Source organism: Pelophylax lessonae (assembly GCF_965119305.1).
Source record: "Pelophylax lessonae genome assembly, chromosome: 8".
NCBI classification, from domain to species: domain Eukaryota; kingdom Metazoa; phylum Chordata; class Amphibia; order Anura; family Ranidae; genus Pelophylax; species Pelophylax lessonae.
This window is the reverse complement of record NC_138775.1, coordinates 138,857,548-138,872,843: the sequence shown is the minus strand read 5'-3', so window position 1 is coordinate 138,872,843 and position 15,296 is coordinate 138,857,548. Positions and strand designations below refer to the sequence as shown.

The 15,296-nt window shown below is 40.6% G+C and overlaps 1 protein-coding gene across 1 annotated transcript in view; it reads left to right on the top strand.

Annotated features, from left to right (window-relative positions):
* Positions 1-15,296, top strand: part of ATRIP (ATR interacting protein) — a 260,422-nt gene that overhangs the window by 54,907 nt on the left and 190,219 nt on the right. The window contains exon 3 of the mRNA XM_082265110.1: positions 9,826-9,996. Within this exon, the coding sequence (XP_082121236.1) occupies positions 9,826-9,996 (171 nt within the window). The remainder of the gene's footprint in view (positions 1-9,825; positions 9,997-15,296) is intronic.

Below are 15,296 nucleotides of genomic sequence, written 5' to 3'. Positions count from 1 at the left end.
TGCCGACCGCCGCACGACTATCTACGTCGGCGGTCAGCCCCTCACAGGCAAACTGACGTAGGTCTACGTCGCTTGCTTGTGAGGGTCTAGGGAGCGAGCGCGCGCCCCCGGAGGCGCGCTCCCGCGTGGTCACGGACCCCCCCCCTCGCGCGTGTGACCGGCGGACCCGATGTCCGCCGGTCACTCTGCGATCGGCGGGGGAGAGGGAGAAAGTCAGGCGGCTTGTGTAAACAAGCTGCCTGTCATTCTCCCCTCTGTATGATTGATGATCATACGGTTCTACTATGTAGAACCGTTGATCACCGTTCATACGGTTCTACTATGTAGAACCGTTGATCACCGTTCATACAGCTGAAGCCACAGCCAATCACAGTAGAAAGCACGCCCCTAGGGACACACATAGCCCCTCCCTTTCAAAAAAAGTTAACCCCTTCACTGCCAGTGTATTTTTACAGTAACAGTGCATATGTATAGCACTGATTACTGTAGAAATGTCACTGGTAACCCCAAAAGTGTCAAAAATGTCAGTCAAGGGTCCGATCTGTCCGCCGCAATGTCGCAGTACCGCAAAAAAAAACGCAGATCGCCGCCATTATGCGTTAAAAAAAACAACAAAAATGACAAAAATCTTTCCCTTTGTTAGTAAACGCGATAACTTTTGCGCAAACCAATCAAAATACGCTTTTTGCGATTTTTTTTCTTTTACCAAACATAGGTAGCATAAAACAAATTGGCCGAAAATTTTAAAAAATTTTGATTTTTACATTTTTTGGGGGGGAATTTCATATAAAAAAATGTGAAAAATATTGCTATTTTTGCAAAATTTACGCTATTTTTTTGTTTATAGCGCGTGATCAAAAAATCGCACAGGTGATCAAATACCACCAAAAGAAAGCTCTGTTTGTGGGAAAAAAAGACGCCAAATTCGTTTAGGTACAGCGTCGCAAGACCGCGCAATTGTCCGTTAAAGTCACGCAGTGCCGAATCGCAAAATACTCCCTGGTCGTTTAGCAGCCAAATCCTCCGGGGCTTAAGTGGTTAAACAATTTATAGTACTCATTTTTTGCTGGTAATAGGAGATTATAGTGTAGAGTTCTACTTTAAGTAGTCTTCTCCGCTTTCACAACCCCTCCCCTTTCCATTTCACCTGCACTCCCTAAAATGAGCTGTGATCTTTCTGTCCCTCTTCATTGGTTTGACGAAAGAGCGAGATTGCTTGGAAACATGTTGCTGCCCCTTTTGTGATGTCATTCTGGCCCGATGACCTGTGAACACTGATCCTGCACCAGCTTGCGTTCCAGCCTGGTCATGGCTGTGGACGGCTCCCTGCTCTATTCTTCCTTCTATGTACACTATTCCGGCGTTGACCTCCAGACACCATTCCCATATAATCTAGATAATTGGCTATCTGCCGACAGAGCCTCCCCTTACCTACCAGTAATTGATGACTCAGTCAGACGCAGCAGCACAAAGACATCGACATTTCCATCCATCTGGATCTATGCTACAGTCATTTGCTTCTGGAGTGGGATGATCACTCTGCATGACCACTTTCCATATTCTATGAGTGCAATCCTTTCACCTAATGCGTGTTTTTACCAATAAACAAATACACTTAGATGGCTGCGCCTTCTTGTCCACTTTTGTATTCTTTTCTTTAAAGGCCTCATTTCTTTTTCTGGAAACAGTAGAATGATGGGCTTTACCAAAAAGCTGCTTTTGTCTGTCCACAGCACATTCTCCCAAAAGGATTTTGGCTTCTTCAAGTAAGTTTTGGCAAACTCCAATCTGGCTTTTTAATGTTTCTGTGTCAGCAGTGGGGTCTTCCACCATAGCATCCCTTTTCATTCAGATGGCGATGTATATTGTGAGCTGACACAGTTGTACCCTGTGCCTGAAGGTCAGCTTGAATTTGTGTGGAAGTTGATTTGAGATTCTTTATCCACTATTCAAACAACGCTTGATTGAAATGTTTGATCATTTTTTCTCTTTCGTCCACATCCAGCAAGAGTAGCTACAGTGCCATGGTCTGTAAACTTCTTGACACTGTTTCGCACAGTGGACACAGGAACCATTAAGATCTCTGGAGATGGACTTGTAACCTTAAGATTGTCCATGCTTTTCCACAATATTTGTTCTCAAATCCTTAGACTATTCTTTTCTGCTCTTTCTCTTCTCAATGCTCCGTGTGGCACACAGACACCCAACAGAAAGCTTCAGCCAATTGTTCACCATTTTAACTGGTTGCCGATGTGATCTCTATATTATCAGCACTTGTTAATTGATACAGATAAGTTCAATTACAAATTACAGGAGCATCACAAATATGGAATGCTGATATTTTTTACAATTTTGAGAAGGTGCCAATTATTTTTGTCCAGTCCATTTTTTGAGTTTTGTGTGGAGTGTGTCAGGTTTGGCTTTTTGTTTCTCCACTTTTTGTTTCATACCAATACAAACAAAAGAAACAAACATGAGAATGCCTAAACATTTGTAATAGCAACACATTTTTGGGCGAAAGTGGTGCATTATCTGTCAGAAATGCAGGGGTGCCAATATTTTTGACCATGACTGTATTCTTGATTCTGCATTTCTGAGTAGGGGGCACGTGCGTCACATAATTCATGATTCATCACAGCACATGCCAATCACCAGGTCCCAGCCAGTGATAGACAGCTGGCACCTGGCGATTGGCTCTAAGTCTCATGGAAAACAGCTCTGTAGGTGTAAACGGCATAGGGCTGTGTTCAGTGACAGGAGATCCAGTTGGTTTTTCATTCCCTGCATATTTAACCTCTTGATTGCTCTAAATGTTAACCACTTCCTGCCCAGTGTAATTGGTGCATATTAGCACGGATCACTGTAATAAGGTCACTAGTGATTTCAGTGGCAGTTAGTTCCCTCAAAGTGGCAGTTAGTGTCTGATTGCACGCCGTCCCACTATAAGATGCTGATCACCACCATTACTAGTTTAAAAAAAATATAAATATATAAAAATGTCAGTATAGTTTGTATATGTTACTATAGTTTATAGATGCTATAACTGTCACACAAACCAATCAATATACCCTTTTTGGAATCTTAATTATTATTTTTTTTAACCAAAGATATGTAGCAGAATACATTTTGGCCAAAATCTATCAAGAGATTTGATTTTTTTTTAAATGTTTTATTGGATATGTTTATAACAGAAAGAAAAAAATATTGTGTGTTTTTTTTCTTTTTTTTTTTTGGCCCTTTTTCGTTTACAGCTCAAAAAAAGAAAAAACAGCGGTGATCAAATGCCACCAAAAGAGCTTTATTTCTGGGGGAAAATGTGAGAAGTCTATCCTCCTACCTGTCTGGGTTGGATCATTTGCTGCCATTTCTGCCATTTTCATTGCTTTTGAGGACACCAATGATACATTCCTCATCAAAATCTCTAGTTTCTACTAGGATACAGAATAAATAACTGGGCAATTATACAGTGCATCCGGAAAGTATTCACAGCGCTTAACTTTTTCCACATTTTATGTTACAGACTTATTCTGTCAGAATGTTTATACTGCTCTGATAAACAGTGTCTATTTATGTAAATAAGCAAGGATCTATAATTAAGGAGATTCTCAACTTATTTCCATAAATCCACAAAAACTCGAGATCGTTTATTGGCGCTAACTTGAAGACAAGATGAATACAATTTTGTGCAAAGATATATTAAATAAAAATCAGTGCAGAATAATGTAAAATTATAACTGGTAATAAACACAAAACGTGGCAAAAAATTCACTAATATGTATCACGCAGGTAATGTGGAAAATACAATCAAAGGATATTATTACTGAATATCAATGTAACCAAAACCCATAACTTCTGGAATGTGATTAATAGCTTCTCATCAGCTCACAAAATATGGAAACAAAATTGTACAGATTTGACACGTGACCTGTCTCATCCAACAGATGTTCACAACTCAAACTTTAAAATGCATGGACAATAATTGTTACACCATGCGCTAAACTTGCTAGAAGTCAAGATTGTTTTTGGGATAAAGATAATTTCCACTAAGTTAATTTATTTTAAGTATACATCACAACTGCACCATTTACTAGAACTGAAATCAGCCTCAAGGGAATCTATACTTATGTGTATAATCTCCCAAGATTGGAAACTAGACCGGTCATACTGCAGTTAGAATGATCTAAATTCAAATCTTGATGCTATAAAGAAAATCGGATGGTTCAGTTAGATGTATATGGCAAGCAAATTGCCTAGAGAAAAATGAAAATTTATACTTTACCAAAAACTTCAATGTCTGTTGTCTGAGATATCACTTTGATGTCTCGGTTCCCTTGGATAGCCTGCCATCAGCTTCAAATGTCTCCAATCAGTGTCAGAACCTCCTCAGAGTAGTCTTCCTTCCTCTCTCTCGATCTTTCCAATCTCCCCTTCTTCACTTACATTAAACTTTTATCTTTTGGGAATGTAGGCGTATATTTTGTTTTCCACGTGAAAACACGTCAGATGAGGCCTCATTTACAATGTACCTCTACCTCGCCATTATCATCAGGGGGCACTGTTTGTCTGTATAAAAGTTTGGGTAATTTAGTTTAATTGAACTATTTTCTCAAAGATAACCTTCTGACCTAAGCCTTGGAGAAAAACCTAAATCTATAAGGATGCTTACCCCCATGCCAATTACTGGCAGATTAAAGGCTACTACCTTTAGATATATATTGGTTGAATAAAGTCTGAAACCATGCCATTAACCTTCCTTCTCCAAATATCTTGAAAGTGAAGTAACTTAAAGTACGGTTGTACTGTATACTGCGCCAACCTTAAATATACAGCAGCCAGCAACAGCAAATGACAATTTGTAAAGACAATGGAGCAGCAAAATTACTGCAGCGCTGTTAGATTGTGTTATAAAGTGCAATGGTGCTAATGCATATAAATATTTGCTAGCCAAAAAATAAAGTGCATAAACTATGTACAGAATCACGTAATTACAGTGCTGAAATGTGCAACTTATAAAGTATCTAAATACTTTAATCCATAAAGTGCAAAATTGCATAAGAACCACAAAATTACTGCAGTACTAGGCAATGAAGTGCAAAATTAGATATGAACCACAACATCATAAATATATATATATATATATATATATATATATATATATATATATATATATATATGAAAGTGCATAAGTGATAAAGTGGCTGATGCTGTTAATGTGAAATGTTCATCATAGCATAAAGTCCACAAATTCCACCATAGATGTGCAAAGGTGCTGATGAGTCTTCTATTGTGAATTCAGGTGCTTGACCACCACCAACAGGACAACTGTAATGAGGGATAACCAGATGTAGTGGACCCAATAAAGTATACACCTTTTGGGTCATTCAGGCTTCTAAGAAATAGATGGGCTTTATACCAGTAATATATCCAATGGGCTTTATACCAGTAATATATCCAAAGATCAATGGCTCAATCCTTCAACGTCATCCGCTAATATGGAATATTATAGCCACTAGCAGTAAGAGCAGCAAGAAATACTCGGTCCGGTCAAAAAATAAAAAGCTCACATAGTGTGTATCTTTTTAAAACATTTAATAGTAAAAAAAGAAGAAATACACTTACACAGACTGGATGGTATAGCGCTTGTACAAGTAGATAAAAGATGGCATTAGCAGTAGATCCGACGCATTTCTTCTAAGTAGACCTTGTCTAGGGTGAGGTCTACTTAGACGAAACGCGTCCCATCAAGTCTGTGTAAGTGTGTTTCTTCTTTTATACTATTAAATGTTTTAAAAAGATACACACTATGTGAGCTTTTTATTTTTTGACCTTCCGGAAGAGGATTTCTTGCTGCTCTTACTGCTAGTGGCTATAATATTCCATATTAGTGGATGACGTTGAAGGATTGAGCCATTGATCTTTGGATATATTACTGGTATAAAGCCCATCTATTTCTTAGAAGCCTGAATGACCCAAAAGGTGTATACTTTATTTTGTCAACTACATCTGGTAAGCCTTCATTACAGCTGTCCTGTTGGTGGTGGTCAAGCACCTGAATTCACAATAGAACACTTATCGGCACCTTTGCACATCTATGGTAGAATTTGTGGACTTTATGCTATGATGAACATTTCACATTAACAGCATCAGCCACTTTATCACTTATGCACTTTGATATATATTTTACATATATGTTTTTATGATTTTGTGGTTCATATCTAATTTTGCACTTCATTGCCTAGTACTGCATTTATTTTGTGTTTCTTATGCAATTTAGCACTTTATGGATTGAAGTATTTAGATACTTCGTAAGTTGCACATTTCAGCACTGTAATTACGTGATTTTGCACATAGTTAATGCACTTTTTTTTTTTTTGGTTAGCATATATTTATATGCAAGTACGGTACCTTAAAGTGAAGTTCAAGATACCAATTAGTTCTTAATGCATAAAAAGAAAATGGTATAATATCACCCACTTCTATGTATTTAAAGCTTATACCTACTATATCAATAATAATACACATATGATTCAAGGAGTACTTCCCCCAGATATATAATGAATGTCGGTTGAATATTAGAAAAGTGAATACATATAAAACATTCCTTGAACTTATTCAATTAAGTAGGCCTATATATGTTTCATATAAGATAACGATACCATACCATTATTGCCAATACAATCACTACAATGAATAATAATGTTTCATCAAGCAATTTTTAAATGAGCCCTTAAAACAAATGAAACATCCTGATCCCTTCTCCTTTGTTGAAATTGAGACAAGAATGACATCACTCTCATTATAACCCAGCCTGGCACCATTGTATAGTCCTTATCTTGGCGTGTTGTCTGGGCACCTTTAATTTTATTGGCCTGAGAAGGTCTCTGCTAAGACTCAAAAATTTTCTGTAAGAATTTTCACCCAAGGATAATGAGCTTACATTCACCTCATGACAAAGATGGCTGCCAGGATGCCCATGTAATAATATGTACAATAATATGTATGAGCCTCACATGATTCCTTTTTAGCCCCAATAGTTCTGACAATTCCAAAATGGATTAAATTATTTTCCTCAAAATTCAACAAACCATACCCCCTAATGACAATGTGAAAGAAGTTTGTTTGAAAACTAATGCAAATTAATTAAAACTAAAAAACAGAAAAAAATCAGATGTACATAAATATTCACAGCCTTTGTTCAATACTTTTATTGAACCACCTTTGGCACCAATTACAGCCTCAAGTCTTTTTGAATATGATGCTACAAGCTTGGCACACCAATTTTTGGGCAGTTTCTCCCATTCTCTTTGCAGGACCTCTTAAAGTGATTGTAAAGTCTTTTTTTTTTTTCTTCTGTGCTCCTGGCCCCCTCCCTCCTGTTGAGTACCCCCACAGCAAGCAGCTTGCTAAGGGGGCACCTGAGCCGAGTCACTGCTCCCTGTGTCCATTCAGAGACAGTGCCGCAGCCTGGCCCCGCCCCTCTCTCTTCTGGTTAGCTGACTGACTTTGAAAGCAGCGGGAGACAATCGTGCCATGCTGCTGTCTCAGCCAATGAGGAGCGGAGTCCCTGGCAGCTAAGAAACTCCTGCAACTTCGCTGGATAACGATGGGCTGAGGTAAGTATAAGGGGGGCTGGGGGAGACTGGTGCAAATAGAAGGTTTTTTTAATCTAAATGCAAGGAATGCATTAAGATAAAAAAAATCTTCTGCCTTTACAATCCCTTTAAACTCTATCTGGTTTGAAGGGGAGCGTCTGTGCACAGCCATTTTAAGATATTTACAGAGATGTTCAATCGGGTTCAAGTGTGGGCTCTGGCTGGGCCACTCAAGGACATTCACAGAGTTGTCCTGTAGCCACTCTTTTGTTATCTTGGCTGTGTGCTTAGGGTCGTTGTCCTGTTGGAAAATAAACCTTCTCCCCAGTCTGAGATCCAGAGCGCTCTGGAGCAGGTTTTTATCAAGGATGTCTATGTACATTGCTGCATTCATATTTCCTTCGGTCCCGACTAGTCTCCCAGCTCCTGCCGCTAAAAAACTTCCACACAGCATGATTCTGCCTCCACCATGCTCCACTGTAGGGATGGTATTGGCCAGGTGATGTGCCTGCTTTCCTCCAGACATGACGCTTGCCATTCAGGCCAAAGAGTTCAATCTTTGTTTCATCAGACCGAATATTTTGTTTCTCATGGTCAGTCCTTCATGTGCCTTTTTGCAAACTCCTGGTGGGCTGTCATGTGCCTTTTTCTGAGGAGTGGCTTCCTTCTGTTCACTCTACCAAACAGGTCTGATTGGTGGAGTGCTTCAGAGATGGTTGTTTTTCTGGAAGGTTCTCCTCTCTTTACAGAGAAATGCTGGAGCTCTGTCTGAGTGACCATCGGGTTCTTGGTCTCACCTCCCTGACTAATGCCCTCCTCCCTCAATCGCTCCGTTTGATCTGGCGGTCCGCTCTACGAGGTGTCCTGGTGGTTCCAAAAATCTTTCATTTATGGATGATGGAGGGCACTCTGCTCATTGGGACCTTCAATGCTGCAGACATTTTTCTGTACCCTTCCTCAGATCTGTGCCTCAATACAATCCTGTCTCGAAGGTCTACAGAACATTCCTTGGACTTCATGGGTTGGTTTGTGCTCTGACATGTACTGTTAACTGTGAGATCTTATGTAGACAGGTGTGTGCATTTCCATTTAATGTCCAATCAACTGAATTTACCACAGGTGGACTCCAATCAACTTGTAAAAACATCTCAAGGATGATCAGTGGAAACAGGATTCACCTGAGCTCAATTTTGAGTGTCATGGCAAACCCTGTGAATAATGTACATGTGATTTTTTTTTTTTAATAAATTTGCAAAGAGTTCAAACAAACTTCTTTCACGTTGTCATTATGGGGTATTGTTTGAATTGAATCAATTTCGGAAAAAGGCTGTAACATAACAAAATGTGGAAAAAGTGAAGAGCTGTAAATACTTTCCGGATGCACTGTACCTATTTTGTACCCAGGACTGTGAGTGAGGGGAAATCTTGCAACACAGGCATTAGTGAAAATGCTTTTTAAATTAGATAATGCTAGAACCTGTCAGCTATTTATTGATGTCTTATTCCCTGTTACAGATTTTTAATTTCTTCCTGTCTGTGAAAACCTGGCACGGGTTCTAACCTTTCCCGAATCTATTCAAACCTAAAAGAAAAAGAGAAAAATAAAAAGTTTTGGATATGGATGCACTTTCAGTAGTGAACAACAGATTTCAAATTTGCAAGTTTAGCAAGCAGAATAACTATAAATATTTAAAATAAAATGATTTATTTTAAATATTTTGTTTAAATTAACATAAATATAGATTATGCTCGGGCAATGGTGTCTGGATGGAAAATTGCCAACATCCCTAATATTGTCTGAGAAAGAGTTCCCATGGGGGCGGGACTTTTAAGGCAATTGACCATCAAAGAAGTATAGGTATATGCACAAATGTAAAAATATATACATTGATTGAAGACCTAAAAAGTGAAAATAACATACACGAATAAAAAATATTACTGGACATAACATGGGGCTGAGATACATCACTGAAAAAACATGCAGGGCGAAAGCATATAAAGTCTCCCAAGTCAAGACCTGTATCTCAGCCGCATGTTATGTCCAGTAATATTTTTTATTCATGTATGTTATTTTCTCGTTTTATGTCTTCAATAAATTTATATATTTTTACATTTGTGCATATACTTATACTTCTTTGGTCAATTGCTTTAAAAGTCCCGCCCCCAGGGGAACTTTCTCTTTCTTTAAATTAACATAAGGCTTATTTACTGATACCTTCTTGCAATTTTTCAGTTCACAGCTCTTCAAGATGAACTATTGGTAAAGAATGGTGAAATTAAAGTCTTGAGAGATGCACTTCGTCAAACAGAGTCCAGCCTGGAACAGCAGAAAATTGCACATGTACAACTGGAAAATGAGAAGACCCAGCTACAGAGTGAGAAGGAAAAGGAACTTCTTAAAAAAGTATGTTTATCTGGGAATGTGGTATATGTGACTGCACACAATGTATAAAAGGTGTAATGAAAAAATGGGATTTTTGACTTACCATAAAATCCATTTTTCTGATGTTCATTGACAGACATCGCTTCTGTTCTTCTTAACCATTGGGTTATACTGCCCCCTACAGGAGTAGGACACAAGGCAGAAAATAAGTCTTGCTACGCTTATGGGCAGTCCTAGGGGATATACTCCCTCTCTCTGCTATAGGTACTCAGTTTTGTTACAATTAGTGTCAGAAGAATTACAGCTCCACATAGGGGTGGGTGTTGTGTCCATCAATGAACATCAGAGAAATGGACTTTACGGTAAGACAAAAATCCCATTTTCTCTTTCATTGATTGACACAGCTCTTGATCTTCTTAACCATTGGGACGTCCCAAAGCAGTGTTAAACATGAGGGAGTGGGAATAGCGAAAAAGAAATTCCCAATACTAAACTATCGCCAACCAGGTAAACAGGAGCTCAACCAAAACAACTGGAGCCCACCTGAAAAGAACAATACACCCTCAAATAGGACCAGGTCCTCTAAACAGCAGCCTGCAAAACCTTGCTGCCAAAAGAAGCATCCGCAGATGCCAACACATCCACTTTATAGAACTTTTTGAAAGTGTGCATCGACAACCAGGTGGCCGCCTTGCAAACCTGCATCACTGATGCCTGGTTTGGGAAGGCAACACAATGTCTTCATTCAAATGGAAATCAGAGACAACCTTTGGAAGGAACGACGGACAGGGGTGAAGAACCACCTTATCTGTTAACAACCAAGCAAGGTCAAGGACGACACCCTACGTTTAGAGGTGATAGCCACCAAAAAGGCCACCTTCTAGGACAGCTTAAGCAGGGGAATCTCCCGAAGATTCTCAAAAGGAGGCTTCTGGAGGACTGAGAGCACCAAATTGAGGTCCCAAGGCGGCAACGGAAACCGCACTGTAGGAGTCAATTGCCAAACTTCCTAAAGAAAGGTACGCACCAGGGAGTGTGTGGCCAAGGGCTGTTGAAAGAAGACTGCCAAGGCCAACACCTGGCCCTTGATAGTACTCAAGGCCAGTTTCTGCTTAGCCCCCCATTGAAGGAAGGTCAAGATCCGAGCCACCGAACAAGAGCGAGGATAAACCTCACGAAACTCACACCACGTGATGTACGTCTTCCACGTACGATGGTAGATCTTCCTAGAAGTAGATTTCCTAGCTTTTAGCAGCGTTAGAATCACTGACTCAGACAAACCTCTATCCTTCTGCACCTGGCATTCAACAGCCAAGCCGTCAAAGTCTGCGACTGTTAAGCAGGATGAAAGATTGACCCTTGGGACAGCAGATTCTCCCTGAGAGGAAGCTTCCAAGGAACATCAGCGACCAGCCGCACCACATCGGTGTACCAATCCTGGCGAGGCCAGTCCAGGGCCACTAAGATGAAGGGAGTCCCTTCTGCCTCAATCCTGCGTAGAAGTCTTGGCAGAAGCTTGAGAGGAGGGAAGGCATAAATCAGATGATACTGACCCCACGGGCCCACTAGCGCATCTGTGGCATCTCCCAGAGAATCCCATGACTGAGCCACAAACCTCTGCACCTTTCTGTTGAGCTGAGATGCCACAGATCCACCTCGGGGATGTCCCACTAGAGACACAACTGATGAAACCCCTCCGGATGAAGGGGCCACTCCCCCTGGTCCTGGTCCAACACCTGCCGACTGAGGTAATCCGCCTGCCAGTTTTCCACCCCGGGAATGTGTACGGCGGAGAGGACTGGAACTAAACGTTCTGCCCACCTTAGAATGCCAGCTACCTCCAGAGCCACCAGGAAACTTCTGGTTCCCCCCCCCCTGGTGATTGACATAAGCCATGGCCGTGGCATTGTCCGATTGAATGCGCTCTGGACATCCCTGAAGACGATCTGTCCAATGTTCTAGGCATAGTCTGATTGCTTGGAGATCCAGAACATTGATCAGTAGTCTGGACTAGGGATCGACTGATTATCGGCAACACGGATATATATGTGGGCCGATATGCACTTTCCCCAGTATATCGGAATTTTTGGATTTCCCGATATTGCCGATATTTAGGAAAAGTGCTTGTACCGGGGTGATGCCTGCAGCTAGAGGCATCACCCCGGTACCGATGTCCATAGCCGACGGTCGGCTTACTTGTAATGACAACCGATGCGGCTGAGAAGCCGCTCGGCTGTCATTACAAGGAGCGGGAGGGGATGTGTTCCCCCCCCCCCAGCACGTTCCATGGCTCGCCCGGGTCTCCCGTCCCACCGGGAGACCTGGGCATCCTACCGCCGCTGCTGCCAAAGAGAAGACCCGGTGTACTGCGTCTCCATGTAAAAAACCCAGAAGTGATGTCATGACATCACTTCTGGGTACTCGGCGCCAAATTAAAAAAACTGGCAGCATTCAAAACAGCCAAACGTGGCGTTTTGAATGCTTTTCGGTGCCAAGGAGGGGTTTGGGGTCTTTTAGACCCCCAGATCCCTCCACAAGAGTGCCTTTAGAAAAAAAAAAAATGTTTTTACATGTCCGAAAATATCGACCGATACCAATATCCGATGACCAAAATATCGGTATCGGCATTAAAAAAACGGTATTGGTCGATCACTAGTCTGGACACCTCCTGTGTCCAGACCCCCTGAGCAGAATTTTTGCCGAGGACGCCTCCCCAGTCAGACAGGCTGGCATCCGTGGTAACCACTGTCCAATACAAGGAGGAAGGATTTGCCCAGCCGAAGCGCCAGAGAATGAAGCCACCATATCAGAGACTATTTAGTTCCCCGGCTCAGCTGGATCTGATTGTCCAGAGACTGCGGATTCTTGTCCCATTTGGCCAGAATCTCCCTTTGCAGGGACCTCATATGGAACTGTGCCAATGGGACCATCTCGAAGGTAGACACCATCAGGCCTAGCACCCGCATGCAAGTCCGGAGGAATGACCAACTGCTGGACAGCAGGAGACGAATTGCGGCCTGCAGTTTCTGGAGTTTGTCCAGGGGAAGAAGCACTCTGGCTAAGGCTGATTCCAGAGTCCGACCCAGATAGTCCAGCTTTGTGGACAGAACCAGAGCAGACTTCTGAATATTCAGAATCCAGCCATATTCCCTCAGAGTTTGTATGGTGATCTCCAGGTTTTCCACCAGAGCAGTGTGAGACTCAGCTCGCAGAAGGAGGTCGTCCAAGTAGCCCAGAGCCCCGATCTCCCATTGGCGTAACAATGCTAGCACCGGGGCTAGGGAAGACCCGAGGAGCCAAGGCGAGACCAAAGGGTAACACCACAAACTAATAATGCTCCTCTCCCAAAACAAAGCGGAGGAAGCACTGGTAACCAGCACATATTGGAATGTGAAAGTAAGCGTCCTTGATGCAGGGATGCCAACACCGTACAAATGGACTCCATTCTGAACTTCTGCATCCATACAAAGCAGTTCTGTGCCTTGAGGTTCAGAATTGGACGCACCTTACCTTCCTTCCTGGTAACTGTAAATGGGTTTGAGTAAAACCCTTGAAAAAGTTCTGATGTCTGAACCGGGACAATCACCCTTTGAAGTAACAGGTCTTGCACAGGAAAAAAGCCAGCAGGAGAAAAAAAATATTTTTAAAAAGAAAAAAATGCCAGGACCAGAGATCCCAGCAAGGAACTAGGTCCTTACTCCTGACTAGGCAGAAAAAAACTGAGTACCTATAGCAGAGAGATGGAGTATACACCCTGAGACTGCCCAAAGGCATAGCCAGACTTTTTTTCTGCCTAGTGTCCTACTCCTGTAGGGGCAATATAACCCAATGGTTAAGGAGCTGTGTCTGTCAATGAACCAAAAAGAAATGTAATTGTTTTGATGAGTTTTGTTTGAAAGTTCTAATTTCTATATAAATTGTCTACATAAGGTTTACTTAATATGCATGTTGGTGGTTGGTGTTTAAAGAGGAGCTTCAGTCAAATGTGGCAAAATAAAAAGTCAGACACTACAAATACCGTAGTAGCTAACTTTTAATAAACAAACAAATACACTTGGATAAAAAATGGTAAAATGGTGCTGGTATCCCTGAATGTTAGTCTTGATTCCAATGATGAAGTGCAGTTTATGTTGTGCAACAGTGACAATATATTGTGAATACATATATAAAATACTAGCTTTTATATCTGGTGTGATAAAAAAAAATAAAAAAAAAAATATATAAATATATATATATATATATATATATATATATATATATATATATATATATATATATATATATATATATTAGAGCTGCACGATTAATCGTTCTAGAGTCGCGATCTCAATCCACCCCCCTATGCGATCTCCATCCCGAATATTGGCGATTCTGGGGGTGGGGTAAGCCCTGCATTTATTACACGGCGCACACCCGTCACGCCTCCTCTATTCAGCTCTGCAGATGACGCGGTGTCTTCCGTCCCACCTCAGCCCCGCCTCCTCGTCCGCTCTCTGTTATAATTTTGCCAAACCTCGAAAAATGTCTTCTGCGCATGCGCATGGACGATTCCGCATGCGCACGGACGACTCCCATCAGCTGTTTTGTGATGCTCTGTCCTCGGAAGTGACGAGGTCCGATTTTTTTATTTTTATTTTTTTTCACGTGTCCGAGAAAATTTTACAACACCGCCGCTCACGGAACACCGCCGCCAATACAGGAACTGAGACCCCATGGACGCTGCACTCCATCCCGGCCTCTAGCTCACATGGCATGATGAGCTTTCCATCACATGAGGTAATCAAGGACAGAGGAGGGGAGGAGAGAGGGGAAAACCCTAAAAAATAAATAATTAAATGTATATTGTAATGAATGATATATATAATATATATATATATATATATATATATATATATATATATTTAATTATAATATACATTTATTTTTTTTTTTTTTTTTTTAGGGATTACATTTTCTGCACATAACACTACCTTTTCAGCAGTTTGACTTGTGAATTATCAATATAATAATAATTAATGAAATTATTATTTTCATTATATTATTTATTGTATTAAATATATATATATATATATATATATATATATATATATATATATATATATATATAAATACAATAAATAATATAATAATATAATGAAAATATATATTATTCAAATATCTAAAAAAAATCGTGAGTGAATCGTGATCTTTATTCCAAGCAAAAAAATCGTGATTCTCATTTTTGCCAGAATCGTGCAGCTCTAATATATATATATATATATGTTTAAAATATACAACCAATAATTATATACACAATCACTAAAAATTGTAGAGTGCTAGTG